Source organism: Armigeres subalbatus, chromosome 1 (assembly GCF_024139115.2).
Source record: "Armigeres subalbatus isolate Guangzhou_Male chromosome 1, GZ_Asu_2, whole genome shotgun sequence".
Taxonomy (NCBI): Eukaryota; Metazoa; Arthropoda; class Insecta; order Diptera; family Culicidae; genus Armigeres; species Armigeres subalbatus.
The window spans coordinates 281,848,960-281,866,488 of NC_085139.1; the positions used below are offsets into that span (position 1 = coordinate 281,848,960).

General features: G+C 45.8%; 1 protein-coding gene across 1 annotated transcript; it reads right to left on the bottom strand.

Moving 5' to 3' along the window:
• Positions 1 to 5,413: 5,413 nt before the first annotated feature.
• Positions 5,414 to 16,974, bottom strand: LOC134207652 (transmembrane channel-like protein 5). The gene is made up of 6 exons (XM_062683420.1): positions 16,364 to 16,974; positions 16,185 to 16,287; positions 7,440 to 8,017; positions 6,731 to 7,284; positions 5,683 to 6,671; positions 5,414 to 5,625 (listed from the first exon to the last, which is right to left on the bottom strand). The coding sequence occupies exons 1-6, from the start codon at positions 16,781 to 16,783 to the stop codon at positions 5,579 to 5,581; spliced, it is 2,691 nt and encodes an 896-aa protein (XP_062539404.1). The 5' UTR covers positions 16,784 to 16,974; the 3' UTR covers positions 5,414 to 5,578.
• Positions 16,975 to 17,529: the final 555 nt, after the last annotated feature.

Here is a 17,529-nt window from a genome sequence, read left to right on the forward strand (position 1 = left end):
ATTGCAAGGCGCCCGCCTTTGCGCTTTCTTTTGTCGCGACGATGGCTCGTTTATTCAGCCGCTATCCTCCATCGGACTCATCGTATTTACCCTTTTCTTCTTCGCTGCTTTCACTTTCGTCGACGTCTTCATCATCCTCGTCGCTATCGTCGTCGTCGTCCTCCTCTAGCCGTTTGACGTTTTCCTTTGTCAGCTCCAACACTTTCCTATTAGTATTGCCGGAAGGACCCGCCCGTAATCCGCTAACTACGATCTTTGACTTCAACTCATTCGACGCCGGACTACCCGAAAGCTCCGCCAACCTTTCATCCATGGCCGCCATTTCCATCTCGAACGACTTCTGCCTCGCCTCCATTCGCTGGATCTGCTCCTTCTTCTTGCGCAGCATCTCAGCTTGCCAGGCCATTCGCTCCTCTTCTTCTTCAGCACACACCTTCTCTTCCGTCTCCATCTTCTTCCTTTCGAATGCGCGCTGTATCTCCTTCTCCTTCTTCCTCAGCTCCATTTCCGCCTCCAACTCTCCCATTTGCCGCTTTTGACGTTGTTCCAGCGCTCGCACTTTCGCATCTACGCTAGACGTCCCGGTGCGGGAAGGCGAGCTGTATTTGTCGGACTCGTCTACTTGCTTCCTGGGACGGACCGACTTTTTGGCGTCCTTCTGCTTCTGGTACTCCTGAGCCTTCTGCCTACAGGCAGAGAATGTTCCCAAAGGGAATCCAAAATTTCTGAAGCAGTACACTTTTTTTGTGGCGATGCTCAAAACTGTAATTATTTATTTTACTCAATACAAATTTACAGCTTAATCTAATCAATGACTTACAAGTAGTGGTTTCCTTCTACCCACTCGGTTCGACTATACTTCCAGGTGTCAACTATACGTTCACCTACCCTACTTGGATCTCGCGAATTTGGTCGGACAGTTGCCATTCAAATGGTTTATAAATAAGCTATGTTTTTCATTGCATTTCGTTTTAGGGCTTACTTACGATTTACTCAACCGTTACAGGGATTCTACGGCGGTTTTCCAAAAACTTCCTAAGGTCGCACTATCCAGTAATCACCGAATCTACAGGTAAGTATTTACAATATCAATATTCATTCTTTCTAATCATTTTCTTCTTTTTTACAGGTCCTACTCACTTGGTTCTTTCTGATACCGAACCGACGATTTATCCGGATTATTTTGTAGTATTTTTCACCACCAAGCTCACAAATTCAATTTCGGAATAAAACTTTATTATCACCGAACTAAACACTCTCGACTTTACTCAAGGGGTAAGCCACTCGGCACACTTTCAAAGTGATTGATTGTGCCCACTGTGCCTTGAAGTGTGCCGAAATGTGCCGAAGTGAAAAAGATATTGTTTTTGGCTGCACTGGATTTAATGATTAAACGGCATCACGGTAAAACATTTTGTTTATGTTTGTTTTGGTTTTCATGCAAAACATTCAAGACGATTTACCATCTTTGACGGCATCGCATCGTTTACATCCGACTTTCTAAAGGAATCATCCGAACCAGCAGGAATCCTTCCAATAATGTAAGTTCCACTAAACACATTCAGCATAAAGTGAATATGATTATTATCCAGGTTATTATTCGTTCCCACCCTCCAGGAAACATCACAACTGGATTGCAACAAGAGCAAATAGTTCATCAAGAAAAAACTGGAAAGATGTTAAATCCGGAAAAAATGTGTATTCTTTCAGCGTCGGTACCTTCCAACACGACAGTTTTGAATCATTTCCAATCAGGAAGGCAATCGCACGCCCCCGTACAACGTGGCGCTTGCTGATACGAAACGACTGATCGGCGATGCCGTCAAGAACCGGATCGCCATGAATCCAAGTGTGAACGGTGACAAATTCAACGTATCACCTATCCAGATCGACAGGAAGTAGAACTGGCGTTCAATGTGATCTCAGTTGAGGGCAAGCCAAAGAAATATTCAGGTAGAATACAACAAAAAACTAAAGAACAACGGTGGAAATCTGAACATTTCCTCCGTGACCGCATGAAGCAGGTGCACGATTCCGGATACTAAAATGCCAAAAGGCGTGATTCTGACAGATTTACGGGAGAATGCATCTATGTACCTTGGAAATTGCGATGCCGCTGTTATTTGAGATTTTTGTGGAAGAAAGAGCACCCGTTAATGATACGCCTTGTCATTTATTTCGATACCGCCGCATTCAACGAATAGCAAACTTTCATATCACCATAATCGCCTCAGAAATCGTTCATTCCATTCAATTGTGATATTTTCAGTTTTTTGAAAACATTCATTCATGTCGACATTCTTTTACTAGCACTACAGATAAACTCAGGGACACCTGTGCGTCCAGAATATGCTTCCAGGGAAGGGTTCATTTTAAATCCCGCCAAGTTTGGTATTTTTAACGTTTTGTCTTTACTGCAGGGAATGATTGCAACATGGAATTAAAAAAAACTCCGAACGCTGGCCTGCATATCTCATAATATGTATATTATATTTTGTTTTCAAGTTTGGACTAGACGACAGGAGCTGCTTCATTGTACTCAATAGTACATCCTTGATCCCGGGTGGGACACGCTTTATATCCATCCATCGTTGCTCAAATCCTAACAACACTTCACAGCGTCATTGATCATCGGCATTATCAACTTCCATGCCATATTTCTTGGATCCACCAGTAGCGTTGCTGTCGTTGCTACTACCACTATTGCTAATCCTTCCGACTTTTTTCAAGATATCTGCCTTGGAGTTAATACATCAAAGATAGTTTGCTGAGGTAGCAAATCGTTATTATTCTGTGGCTGTTTTGACATAAAAGGCCACTTTTGACAGAGAAGGCCAACGTTACAATCATGTCCATGCAAACACGACCTATATATCTGCATGTTACCGATATACTTGGTTACATTAAGAGCCCCGCAAATAGCATACGTTTGCGTCGCGTTTGACAGTTTTCCCATGGGAAATGTGTCAAATGCAACGCAAACGTATCCTATGTGCGGGGCTCTTTAGTCGATCAACTTTTGCACTTCAAACATACGGTACATATAAATGGTCGGTCAGCCAATATGGTTCACAGCAGTAAGTGTGTAGAACTGTATCTGTAACTATCGCATAGAAAGCACAAGGCATGATTGGCATTTCTTTAGACCGAAACCCGTACGACTTACTTCCGCGGGGTCGCACTTCTCCAGAAGTCAGTTGCACGTTTGAAATCTCAACTACCGTCTGGTGTTCTCCAGTCGCGAGTTGAATGAACTCGTCGTTTTAGCGTAATTTGTTTTTTGGCGACCTGCGGTCTTCCTAGACACTTCTTTCCAATTTCTATTGCCAGCACTGGCGGAACGGTGTCGGCGCTTTGATATCTATTTACTTAGCAAGAGTGCTGCAGTTTGATTCCGGCAGCAGATTCTCATTAATGACATCCTCCTCCATCAATCCACAGGTATCCAAGTCTGCTGGAATTGCTGGAAGCGACAGAGCCCAGTGCTCAGACTTCTTGCAATCAGCGCAAGATTGAATTTGCGATTATCAAAATAGATTTGCAAATTTTGGAATCGATTCTTGTGTTCAAACTGGTGATAGTAACGTCTGCCACGCATTCCCTGGGAGGAGTTTCAATGGCCTTGAGTGTCGTCGCGCCTTCGGGGAGGTAGCCATCGGTTGATATGGAAGCGCTGCGATGGATTAAAGTTCTATCATGTTTTACACTCTTGACACTGCAGTATTGACATTTCATAAAAACACAGCTGTCAAAACAGGATCATATAAAGAAGGGTGCCCAGACGTGCCGAAAGTGTGCCGAAATGTGCCGCCGGCACATTGTGCCGAGTGGTTTACCCCTTGACTTTACTTTTTGATCGCAAAAATCTTTATTTACCTTTTCTGCCCTTGTTTGCGTCTTTTCTCTCTACTACTTCTACATCCTACACTCACTCTCTCTCTATCTACCACTACTATTGCGCGCAAGCTGTCATGTTGCAGCTATGTTGCGCGTTAGGCCTGTTCACCGCTAGACCTGTTCAATGCGGCGTCGCATCACTTCCCATAATTCTTCACTAAAATGGAATTCTTCTTCTTGAATTGAAGTGTATCGGTGACAACTGACAACCCGGACATGTAATGTTCATTCGATTCAGCTCATCGTGGGACTCGGAATGATAGTACTGCTGCAAAAGCTGTGCTGGTTATGCTGACCAGCTTCGGGACCTCGTTCTCTAGCACCAAAGAATATCATACATACTTTCACTTATGTCACTAATTCCACTATTGAAAAAAATATTTCGTTTGCATCCGAGGGGAAATCATTTTAAAGGATTTTGAACGTTAATAGAGCCTTTATCTATCGATAAAAATTACAATTCTTGTCCTAGCCAGTTAAAATATCAGAACCAACCAATCCCGTTCATACATTCCTAACACGGACATCAGAATAATGTAAGCGACGGGCCTTCTTGTAACCCACCGTTTCATTTTCTCGGGGTATGAGAAGACCCATGATTCGAGTCATTTCTGTACGATAGTCCACGGTGTGTGGCCACGGTGGGCACGGTTTCCCGTCCGTAGCAGAATTACGAGCGCGCATCGTAGGGAGGTGCTACAAATATTTATTCGCATGGACTTCGTCAGTGGCAACCAAGTGAAATTTTCTCTCAAGATTCCACAATCTACGACATGTTTGATCAAATTGTATTTCAGATACTTAACCATACTCATATTTTAACCATCAAAACAATAATACTTTAGTTCTACTACTACAATGCGTATTGTGTTACAATAATATCCTTACATTTTCCAACGTTCACCTTGTGGTCGTGTCTTGTACACAACCCTTCTGATTTTTTTGTGAGAGAAGAAGGGGAATGTGGGGTTTGTGTGAGCTATCATCAGCGTGTGATTATATTTTACCTCTGCATATAAAATTTTACGCCGATCGGTTCAGTAGTTTCCGAGTCTATAAGGTTCAGACAGACAGAAATTCATTTTTATGTATATAGATGATTAAACTAGATTAAAAATTTCAATAATAATCTTTAATTACACTCACCGTAGAGTCGACAATGCACTTTACACTTATATGTATTGCGCTAGCAGTGCACCCAAGACTAAATCCAACAAGAAACTAGTGCCATCTCTTTTGAACCGATGAATGCTTCCACATATACACCCACAGTTGCTTTACCAACACAAGATAAATACAATATAAGAACCCTGTACCAGCCGTCATGAAGGCGAGTGAACAAGGAAATAAAACGACCGACGCGAGGCGACAGAGCTTTCATGGGAAACCGAAATGAATGCAAAACTTACACAAGCTACGTGTTGTGCTTTGAAATGAACCAAAATTTTGTTTATATTTTGATTCATTTTGTTTTTAGCCAGCTGTTCTCGACAGTGAAAGAAAGCATGAATAAAAATTCCAATTGGAAAAATAAAAGTTTATTGTCAAGATATAAATTATTCGATAATAATGGTCTACGTCAATAAATAAATCCATGCATAACTCAGTTCCGAGCATTATTCGATGACAATATTAATTGATACATAATACGTATTAGAAAATTCCATTCCAAGCGTGCGCTTCAGAAGCGTCTCATTCGTACTCGTTCCTCGTTGCACTCATCGATTCCTATAACAAATCAACACGATTTATGTAGCGAATTATGACGATCAATGAACGACTTACGTTGATAACCGGATCCAGTTGGACTATCGTCGTCGTCCCTCAGTACCGAGTTTCCGCTGATTTTCCGCGGACTGTCCGCGTACCGCCAGGTTGCGCTCGGGTCACTGTAGAACCTGTCAGCCATGCTGCTCTTCCTACCGTTCAACAGGTCCCGATCAAAGTTCCACTCCTTTCCGCGTGTGATTTTGCTGATGTTGGCCAGCAGGAATTCTTTGTCCTTCGCTTCCATGCAGAGCATTTCTTTGAGCAGTTTGACCTTCGCGATTTGCGCCTTGGATTTGGCCCGAAGGTAGTACGTGACGCCTCCCATCGTCAGGAGCAGCCCACCGATGATAGCCGGTTTGGTGATGTAGGAAAATATCTTCCAGAAGATGTGCTCCTCTTGAAGTTTGAGAATTCCCTCCAGGAACAGTTGGTACATGTAGGTGTTCCCGCGGAAGGGACCACATTCCTCACTGATGGGAATTTGGGTGATTATGTAGCCGTGGGTGATGATGACTCCAAACAGAGACACAAACACCAGAACCAGGAACAACGTTTGCGTCTGGCTGGATCGCCAGAGTTTGCTTTGAGGTTTGCACATATGAATGAGACTTAGCTTTTTGATGTAGAATGTGAGGAAAAGTTTGGCGGCGACGACGGCGCAGAGTAGGGGTGAAAAGAGGAGGCCGAACCACAGCAGAGTTTGGTTGTAGACCAGTCCGAGACTGTTGTTGGTAATGCAGAATTCTGGCAAGGAGATTGAGCGGCTGTAGAATCGGTTCATGGCGTAGCGAGAGGCTTGGAGTATGGCAAGAAATATGACCGACACAACAAAGTCAATCACAATCAGTCGGTAGATCTCCTGACCGACCGATGTTTCCCAACACTGGTCGTAGGATTTGTTTAGCCAATAGAACATAAGAACTCCAACGATGCAGAGCTGGAGGAAGAAGTTGCGCATCAGGTTGATGTTGAGAGCGGTTGATGGTCGTCGGTAGTTTTCCATTCTGAAACAAAACGGAAGATAAGATTTGCTGGATGGCTACATGGAATGGTAATACGGTACCTCGAAATGAATCTGAAGACATACTGGAAGACAAGCATTGTAACGTTTGTCGTAATAGAAACATACAACGCAGACCAAGTTGTAAAGTGCTCCGTTTGTCCAAACTCCTGCAAGAGTATCCAAGTTCCACACGTTATCGATCCGATCATGGCTAGCACGACCACGTGTGCCATCAAATGGAGAGCGGTACTGCGTAGTCGGTTCCACCTTCCAACGGGAACATCCGGTCGGTTGATCATCGACAGGTACTCTTGTAGTTCGTGATAGATGCTGGAATGCTTCAGGTGTGCTGCTTTCTCGTTCGCAATCCCGAAATCCCACGAGCAAAATATCTTGTGCGTCAGGACGTTGTGAACGGCGCCACTGGTTTCGATGAAACTGATCCGATAGGACCGAGCCATACTGAGGGATACAATAACAAATGTCGCCAGGTACATGATGTTCACCGTGAGGAAGTAAGCATGTGGCAGGCTGTACTCCGAGGATCCCGGAAGCATTGTGAACGATACATTGCTGTAGAATCCGTAGAACAGTATCGATTCGGTGAAGTATCCCTGAAAGAGAATGAAAGTCAGTTTCGTGATATACAAATGATAAAGGTTTGGGTTTTTTTTAGTACTGACCGGTTTTAAGTCCACGAAAGCTTTCAATCGCAAAAAATCCACGTTGATAAATTACTCAAAAGGTAAAACAAATGTTGACAACTTACCTCTCCAGTGAAGAGATCGGTAAAACTAAGCTCCTTGCGAGCGTTGCGCATGGGCTTGCTGGTCATGACCATCTCATCGTGTGCTTCGGTAAGAGCGTGCCTTTGTTCCATCCCTGTGTACAATATCTGCGGGAAGCTCACGAACCAAAACACGAAGATCACCATGACAAGGTTCAGCACCAGCAACCACCGAAGAAACTTGAAGTACGCGCTGATCCGGTTCCCGAAGTGACCCTCCACCTCCTTCATGCTGCCGTAGAACAGCTCAAAGTTCGTCAGCGACGTTTTGACCAGTTTGGCGCACTGGCTGGCATACATTTTGCCACTGTAGCGGCACTTGCGCAGGAAGCTGATCGGCTTCGAGCGGCTCACCGAACGGCGCGTAACGGTGCGGGCCAGATTGGCGCGGATCTGGCGCTTGATCGACAGGGTCTGGGCCATCGACTTGATGGCTTCGATGCGAAGCTGCTCCGACAGGGGGTTGTCCTCCATGAGCTGTTCCCGTTGCTCCAGCTCCTGGGTGATTTGCTCCACATCGGTTGCGGTGGAGGTGATGAGGTCGCCATCGATGGAGAGGGCTGTAACGGGAGATGGAAGAGATCGAGAAATGGTAGGTGAAGGGCATATGCTTCGTGGGAGGAGTAGCTGACGAATATGCCGTTTGGCGGAAATGATCGTTTGGCCGAACAGGCTGAAAAAGGACGAGTGGATCATACGACTGCAAATGTGATTTCGCCGATCCGTGAATGTGAAAAGTGTGAAGTGATAAATCGGCACCAATATTTCAAAAGGGCGAAATTGCTTTTGTAAACAAGAGCTTCTCACGTCCCTGGTGGATTAGTTTGTGCCCATCCGAGCAATCCAGCGCCATTTAATGAAAGAAAAGGAATTTCTGCTTCCATTAGTGGTGTTAGATTGCGTGGGTGGGCTCAAATTAGCCCACCAGGGACGTGAAAAGCTCTTGTTCACAAAATCAGTTTCACCCATTTGAAATGTTGGTGCCGAAATGATAATTGAGAAGAGACAAGTGAGACGTATCACTTCTCACTCATCATTTATTACTTCTAACTTCTCACTGTGAAAATTGAGAAGTGAGAAATGAGAAATGACAAATGAAAAATTAAAAGTGAGAAATAAGAAGGGAGAAATGAGAAATGAAAGGTGAGAAATGATGAGTGAAAAGTGAGAAGTGAGATGTCGTTTTTAATACTCCTCATTTCTAACTTTTCATTCCTCTTTTCACTTTTCACAATACACTTTTTACAGTAAGAAGTAAGAAGCGAGACGTTTCAGTTCTGAGTTCCTACTCTTCATATCTTACTTCTCACTGTAAAAAAGAGGTGAAAAATGAGATGTAAGAAATGATGAGTTAGCAGTGAATGTAAGATGTCTCACTTCTCACTCATCAATACGCACATTATTATTATTTATTTATTCAGACTAAGGCCGAAGTGGCCTGTGCGGTATATAAGAGTCTTCTCCATTCGGCTCGGTCCATGGCTACACGTCGCCAACCACGCAGTCTACGGAGGGTCCGCAAGTCATCTTCCACCTGATCGATCCACCTTGCCCGCTGCGCACCTCACCTTCTTGTGCCCGTCGGATCGTTGTCGAGAACCATTTTCACCGGGTTACTGTCCGACATTCTGGCTACGTGCCCGGCCCATCGCAGTCGTCCGATTTTCGCGGTGTGAACGATGGATGGTTCTCCCAACAGCTGATGCAATTCGTGGTTCATTCGCCTCCTCCACGTACCGTCCGCCATCTGCACCCCACCATAGATGGTACGCAGCACTTTCCTTTCGAAAACTCCAAGTGCGCGTTGGTCCTCCACGAGCATCGTCCAGGTCTCGTGTCCGTAGAGAACTACCGGTCTAATTAGCGTTTTGTAGATTGTCAGTTTGGTACGGCGGCGAACTCTATTCGATCGGAGCGTCTTGCGGAGTCCAAAGTACGTACGATTTCCAGCCACTATGCGTCTCCGAATTTCTCTGCTGGTGTCATTTTCGGCAGTCACCAGTGAGCCCAAGTACACAAATTCTTCTACCACCTCGATTTCGTCACCACCGATGCAAACTCGCGGTGGGTGGCTCACATTGTCTTCTCTTGAACCTCTTCCTATCATGTACTTCGTCTTCGACGTGTTGATGACTAGTCCGATCCGCTTAGCTTCCCTCTTCAGTCTGATGTAGGCTTCCTCCATCTTCTCAAAGTTACGTGCCATAATATCTATGTCGTCGGCGAAACCAAATAGCTGGACGGACTTATTGAAAATTGTACCACTCGTGTTAATCCCTGCTCTTCGTATTACACCTTCCAAAGCGATGTTGAATAGCATACACGAAAGACCATCACCTTGCCGTAACCCTCTGCGGGTTTCGAAGGGACTCGAGAATGCCCCTGAAACTCGAACTACGCACATCACCCGATCCATCGTCGCTTTGATCAACCGTGTCAGTTTATCCGGAAAACCGTGTTCGTGCATTAACTGCCATAGCTGGTCCCGATCGATTGTATCATATGCGGCTTTGAAGTCGATGAATAGATGATGTGTGGGCACGTTGTATTCGCGGCATTTCTGCAGTACTTGGCGAATGGCAAACACCTGGTCCGTGGTGGAGCGTTCGCCCATAAAATCCGCCTGGTACTGCCCCACGAACTCCCTTGCAGTTGGTGCTAGTCGACGGCATAAAATTTGGTATAGTACCTTGTAGGCGGCGTTCAGCAATGTGATTGCGCGGTAGTTGCTACAATCCAGCTTATCGCCCTTTTTGTAGATGGGACACACGACACCTTCCATCCACTCCTGCGGCAAAACTTCCTCCTCCCAAATCTTGGTAATGACCCAGTGCAGCGCTCTAGCCAGTGCCTCACCACCGTGTTTAAATAGCTCTCCCGGTAGTTGGTCAACCCCAGGGGCTTTGTTGTTCTTGAGCCGGCCAATCTCCTCCTGGATTTCCTGGAGATCCGGAGCCGGTAGAATTATGTCCTGCGCGCGTTCTCCCAGGTCCATCACCATACCGCCATCTTCGTCTGCCACATCGCCATTCAGGTGTTCTTCGTAGTGCTGCCGCCACCTTTGGATCACCTCACGCTCGTTCGTAAGAAGGTTCCCGTTTATGTCCTTACACATATCGGGCTGTGGCACGTGGCCCTTACGTGAACGGTTTAACTTCTCATAGAACTTTCGTGTGTTATTAGCGCGGTACAGTTGCTCCGTTTCTTCACGGTCTCGATCTTCCTGCTGGCGCTTTTTCCTCCGGAAAATCGAGTTTTATCTGTTCCGCGCCCGTTTGTATCGTACCTCGTTCGCCCTCGTGCGGTGTTGCAGTAATCTCGCCCATGCTGCATTCTTCTCTTCCACTAACTGCTCATATTCGCCGTCACACCAGTCGTTTCTCTGAACCTGGGGCACCGTGCCAAGTGCAGCGGTTGCGGTGCTACCAATGGCGGATCGAATATCTCTCCAGCCATCTTCAAGAGATGCTGTGCCTAGCTGCTCTTCCGTTGGTAGTGCCACTTCCAGCTGCTGCGCGTATTCTTGGGCTAGTCTACCGTCTTGTAGCCGCCCAATGTTAAGCCGCGGCGTCCGACTTCGACGCGTGTTGTACACCGTCGAGAGTTTTGAGCGCAGGCATACTGCAACGAGGTAGTGGTCGGATTCAATATTCGCACTGCGGTAAGTGCGGACGTTCGTGATGTCGGAGAAGAATTTACCGTCGATTAGAACGTGGTCGATTTGGTTTTCCGTTTCTTGGTTAGGTGATCTCCATGTGGCCTTGTGGATATTTTTGCGGGGAAAGAAGGTGCTTCGGACTACCATTCCGCGGGAGGCTGCGAAGTTTATGCATCGTTGGCCGTTGTCATTCGATACGGTGTGCATACTATCCGGTCCGATGACCGGTTTTTACATTTCCTCCCTTCCTACCTGTGCGTTCATGTCACCGATGACGATTTTGACGTCCCGCAGTGGGCATCCATCGTATGTCTGCTCCAGCTGTGCGTAGAACGCTTCTTTCTCGTCGTCGGGTCTCCCTTCGTGTGGGCAGTGCACGTTGATGATGCTATAGTTGAAGAAACGGCCTTTAATCCTCAGCTTGCACATCCTTGCGTTGATTGGCTGCCACCCAATCACGCGTTGGCGCATCTTACCCAGCACTATGAAGCCGGTTCCCAGCTCGTTGGTGGTGCCACAGCTTTGGTAGAAGGTAGCCGCTCGATGCCCGCTTTTCCACACTTTCTGTCCTGTCCAGCAAATCTCCTGCAGCGCCACGACGTCGAAGTTGCGGGGATGTAATTCATCGTAGATTATCCTGTCGCAACCTGCGAAACCTAGCGACTTGCAATTCCATGTTCCAAGCTTCCAATCGTGATCCTGTATTCGTCGCCTAGGTCTTTGCCGATTATATCGAGTCGCATTATCTCTTATATTGTTCGTAATGATTGGTTTTCTAGGCGGCTTATTGGGCCTGCGCAAATCTCCTGTCTCGTCGGAGGGCCGTCGTGTCAGGGCTGTTTAGCGTCCCACCTAACACCAGGACTTGGGCTTGTGCGCTTTGAGCGGCACACGGTCGCTTTGGTGGAGCCTACTTGCGGATACATGCAGCTTTTTATAGAGGTTTAACAGGGCCCACTGTCAAACCCCACCACATCCTAGGCAAGCCCCACAACTCGCAGATGGCCTGGGGAGGGATCGTCAAGCCCTTGGACATAGTCCCTGCTGCCCGCATTACGCACTTCTTATATCCATTTTTCACTTTTCACCTCTCACTTTGCCCAATGAGAAGCGTAAAGTGAGAAACGAGAAGTGCAAAGTGAATCGTCTCATTACTCTCTTCTTACACCTAATTTATGACTTCACATTGTGAAAAGTGAGAAGAGAGAATTGAGAAATAAAATTTGAAAGACGAGACGAGCCAGCCTCGGGCTGAAAGTCTCGATAATAAAGACAAAAAAAATTGAAAGATGAGGAGTGAGTCATTTAACCGAAATTGGTTTAAGTCCTCTTTAATAAACACAACAAAAAAAATGGCTGAGAGAGACATGTAGCCGAATAGGTCATTTGGTCGAACAGTTCGGTCGGCCGAATCTATCATTTGACGTCTCACATCTCACTTCCCACTGCGAAAAGTGAGCAATAAGAAACAAAAAAGAAGTGATGAGTGAGAAAAGAGGCGTATCCCTTCTCACTTTGCTCTTTTCACTTTACGCAGTGAGAAATGATAATTTAGAAATGTGGGAGATAAGTGAGAAGTGAGACGTTTCATTTCTCACTCTTTATCTCTTATTTTTCACTGTGATAAATGAGTACCGGAACGTCAAACATCTTACATGACACTAATCACTTTTCACAGTAAGATGTGAGAGACGAGGAGTAAGAAGTGAGATGTGGCACAGGAGTTAGACGTCCCACTGCTTACTTCTGATAGTAAAGAGTAAGAAAAGAGAAGTGAGTAGTGAGACGTCTCACTTCTCACTACGCACTACTCACTTTTAACAGTGGAAAGAGTGAGACGTCTCACTTCTCAATCCTCATTTCTCACGCTTAATGTAATCTATTCAGGCGAAGTAACCTATTCGGGCGAAGTAATCCATTCGGGCGAAGTAATCTATCCGGGCCAAGTAACCTAGTCGGGCCAAGTAACCTGTTCGGGCCATGTGACCAATTTGGGCCAAGTAGGCTATTCGGGCCATGTGACCTACTTGGGCCAAGTAACCTATTCGGGCGAAGTAACCTATTCGGGCGAAGTAACCTATTTGGGCCAGGTAACCTATTCGGGCGAAGTAACCTATTTGGGCCAGGTAACTTATTTGGGCGAAGTAACCTAGTCGGGCCAAGTAACCTATTCGGGCGAAGTAACCTATTCGGGCCAAGTAACCTAGTCGGGCGAAGTAACCTATTTGGGCCAGGTAACCTATTCGGGCGAAGTAACTTATTTGGGCCAAGTAACCTAGTCGGGCCAAGTAACCTATTCGGGCGAAGTACCCTATTCGGGCCAAGTACCCTATTCGGGCCAAGTAACCTAGTCGGGCGAAGTAACCTATTTGGGCCAGGTAACCTATTCGGGCGAAGTAACCTATTTGGGCCAAGTAACCTAGTCGAGCCAAGTAACCTAGTCGGGCGAAGTAACCTAGTCGGGCCAAGTAACCTAGTCGGGCCAAGTAACCTAGTCGGGCCAAGTAACCTAGTCGGGCCAAGTAACCTAGTCGGGCCAAGTAACCTAGTCGGGCCAAGTAACCTAGTCGGGCCAAGTAACCTAGTCGGGCCAAGTATCCTTTCCGGGCGAAGTAACCTATTCGGACCAAGCACCCTATTCGGGTGAAGTAGTCTATCCGGGCGAAGTAACCTAGTCGGGCCAAGTAACCTAGTCGGGCCAAGTAACCTAGTCGGGCCAAGTAACCTAGTCGGGCCAAGTAACCTATTCGGGCGAAGTAACCTATTCGGGCCAAGTAACCTATTCGGGCGAAGTAACCTATTCGGGCCAAGTAACCTATTCGGGCGAAGTAACCTATTTGGGCCAGGTAACCTATTCGGGCGAAGTAACCTATTTGGGCCAGGTAACCTATTTGGGCGAAGTAACCTATTCGGGCGAAGTAACCTATTCGGGCCAAGTAACCTATTCGGGCGAAGTAACCTATTTGGGCCAGGTAACCTATTCGGGCGAAGTAACTTATTTGGGCCAAGTAACCTAGTCGGGCCATGTAACCTATTCGGGCGAAGTACCCTATTCGGGCGAAGTACCCTATTCGGGCGAAGTACCCTATTCGGGCGAAGTACCCTATTCGGGCCAAGTAACCTAGTCGGGCGAAGTAACCTATTTGGGCCAGGTAACCTATTCGGGCGAAGTAACCTATTTGGGCCAAGTAACCTAGTCGAGCCATGGGCCGAGTAACCTCTTCGGGCCGAGTAACCTAGTCGGGCCGAGTAGCCGAGTAACCGAGTTCTTGTGAATCGGCTGTTCATCTGGTACATGCAACACAATTGCGTTGTGGAAGAAACGGATTTTCACAACAGAACCAAATGGACGAAAGAATGGGACAACATTTGAGTGAGAGCCATGTCAACCGCCATATCAAGATTTTCCATAGATCTGGCAGCGTTCGTGTTGTAGCCATTCGAACCTAGTCTTGAGAATTTTTGTGTGCTATTTCGAAAGTGTGCAAACTCCTTATCCAGAACAACGCGGAATTAGGAAACGAGGATAGTCAACATTACTTCACCGGTGATGGCATCTGCGGAGGTCAACTGGACTGAATTTCAAAAAGGTCATACTATGGATATTCTCCACAGCCGTCGTTCAGCTGTCCCAAGGGCGTGGGACAGCATGCCCCCAACCAGTTCTTTTGCCGATTCAGAGAAACAGCAACCCTATAGCAAAATTTGCTAAGGCACGAAATGGCACACGTCAATCTCACGGTTCCACTGTCAATGGGCTTGGGATCTCAATAGGTGGTAGTGATATAACTAGCTACCATAACTAGTTGTTTGATGCGGAATGGCGAAAATTTGTGATTGACGAACTGGCGAAGCGCATTCTACAGATGTCCATTTTTTTGACAAACTGAACAAAATGGATCGAAATGTCCAATGGCTCGATTTTTTCAAAAGCATTGCTTTTGTTTGCACACGTCCTTCACAAAAATCGAATATCTTTTTGTGCATGTTGCGGTTGCGAGTTCAGATTCTTGAAATCCTCAATACAGTTGCATTCAAATGAAACAGACCTTTGGGTCCCCATTAGATTGTAGTCGAAGTTAATCCTAAATCACCAGTCCTCGTAGCGTTTGACCACCACTTCACACTTGGCCATCCGACGATGGGCTCTGCTGCGATTTCTTCTATGGTCTATCGATTTTACTTCAACCGTTAAATATTTTGTGCTCGATTGGAACCATCGATTTGACGGCAAACGTGATGTTCCTATTTTGACATTTCGTCTCTCTGTTAATAATCCAGCCTCGTTAGCTCAGATAACCTCTGCCGATAATTTTGCATTGAATCGCACCTTCGCTTCGCAACCTTTAACCTTGACTCCAATGGAACTTAAGAACTGTGGACTAATGCAATACAGACGTAGCATTTTTATTAGTTCAAGCAAAGAAGATGCAAACACTACTGTGGTAGAAGTCATTATTGGTAAAGATCACACCCTCTTCTCGAATCTATGAGAAATCGAATTATTCGGAAAATCGAACCTTTATCGCGAATTAAATTATCATATCAATCTTGTTCTCGCTTGTGTACACATGTGAACAAAGTCGTTAGTAGAACATCCACATCAATTAGTCATGCTTGAAATCAATTGTTTTGCTGGTTTAGCATTGTCTGATGTTCGACGTAGAAAAAGTTTTATGAGTAAATGTTTGATCTTCTACAGAGCCTTCCGTTAACACTTCACTATAGTCAAGCGTTGAGATCCTTATCTTATTCAACAAAACAATGATTGTAGTTCCACTTCAAACGCCAATTCAACTATTCGCCACGAAATCCACATCACGATGATCATGTGGCCACTCATATTTTTCGCAACTTTTGACTTTTTCTCACGCATCACTTAAAATCATCCGAAAATAGAATCAATCCTCTTCTCGTTGATTACCCCAATCGAAAATGTCAACAAACCTCTGCTACTCTCCCCTTGACCGCACACTCCGCACATCTCCATCCAACAACCGCAACCTTGACATCTCTGCGTCGCCCTTTGTCTACCTTCAAGTGCAATTGATAAGAACCAGGATACTCACTCTTCTGCAACCGCGATGGCATGAATCGGATCGTCTTGTTGTACATGGTGCGTTTGTTATTCTTAATACTCTTGCCAAAGTTGGCCGACCATCGTCGAAAGCTCTGCCGAACGAGAAAAAAAGAAACCGAAACCTCCTGCTTAACAACTGCCTGCGCTCTAGAATAGGACTCAACTCACATCGACCGCCACTCGGCTCGCCGTCTTACTGCAGTCGCTTGTCGCACCACTTGTCTCAAACTGACTCGCCTGCTCGTCCCCATCGTCCTCCTCCAGCTTCCGTATTCCGTCCTCCTCTTCCCCTTCCTTCTCATCGTCATCGTCATCATCGTCATCCTGCGCGACGCTCTGATTTTGTTTACCTCTGTCATCATCGGCCGCGTAGTACAGCTCCCTCCGACGGCGGAAGGCCGCGTCCTCCCGCAGCAGAAAGTTGCTGTCACTCGTACACTGGAAGTCACTGGACGAAGACGACGGCGAACACTTGTTCGCCTCGGTGAAAATGGGCTGTTCCAGGGCTCCGCCCCCACATAGCTGCGCTTCCGATCCCGTCACATCGATGTTGAACACGTCACTGACGCTGCGGCGGTGACGCGACATCTCCCCCCGATGGTCGTAGTTTTCCTCTAATCGGACATGGTGGGTTCGGAACGTGGAATTTGCATGCAGGAAAAGAAACGCAATAAATTTGCAGCACTAATTGTAATTGAACACTGGAGCAGATTAGTCACGAACGGGAAGTGAAACAGTGGGTGTGTTGTTGTTGTAACGAAGTCCATGCAATGAAGGTACTGACATTCCAGTTGGAACGGTGAACATCACTGCAATGTTTTCTCCATGGAGAAAAAGCAGTGTTGTCAAATCACTTTTGAGATGATCAGAATTTAGTTATAAGGAGAAATATAAATTCCAAAGGCAATTATATGCGGAACTCAGATAAAAATAATACTACTCCAGGTCTTAATACTTGAATCTGAGTCATCCAACAGGACCCTGGTTAGGATCTGTTTTACAATATAACCAATGTACCGAATGTCTGTCTGGAAAATAGTCGGTCCAGTCGTTATATCTTTAGAACTCTGAACTTGAAAAAAGTTTTGGTAATAATTTTTCAAGTTTCCTTTTAATTTTGTATTCTTTTTTCATTTCTGCCATATTTGATTCGCAGAACAGCAATATTATCCGTTCATCGAGACAATATTGGTCAAGCACCTTCTTTTATAATATTTTTTGGGAAATTTTTGTATTATTGTTTGCTTTCATTTATGAGAGTCACTTTTCTCTGAAGCAATTGACCTTTTCCGTCAAACATTTTTATTCGCTCAATCGATTCTTTGGCTTATTTA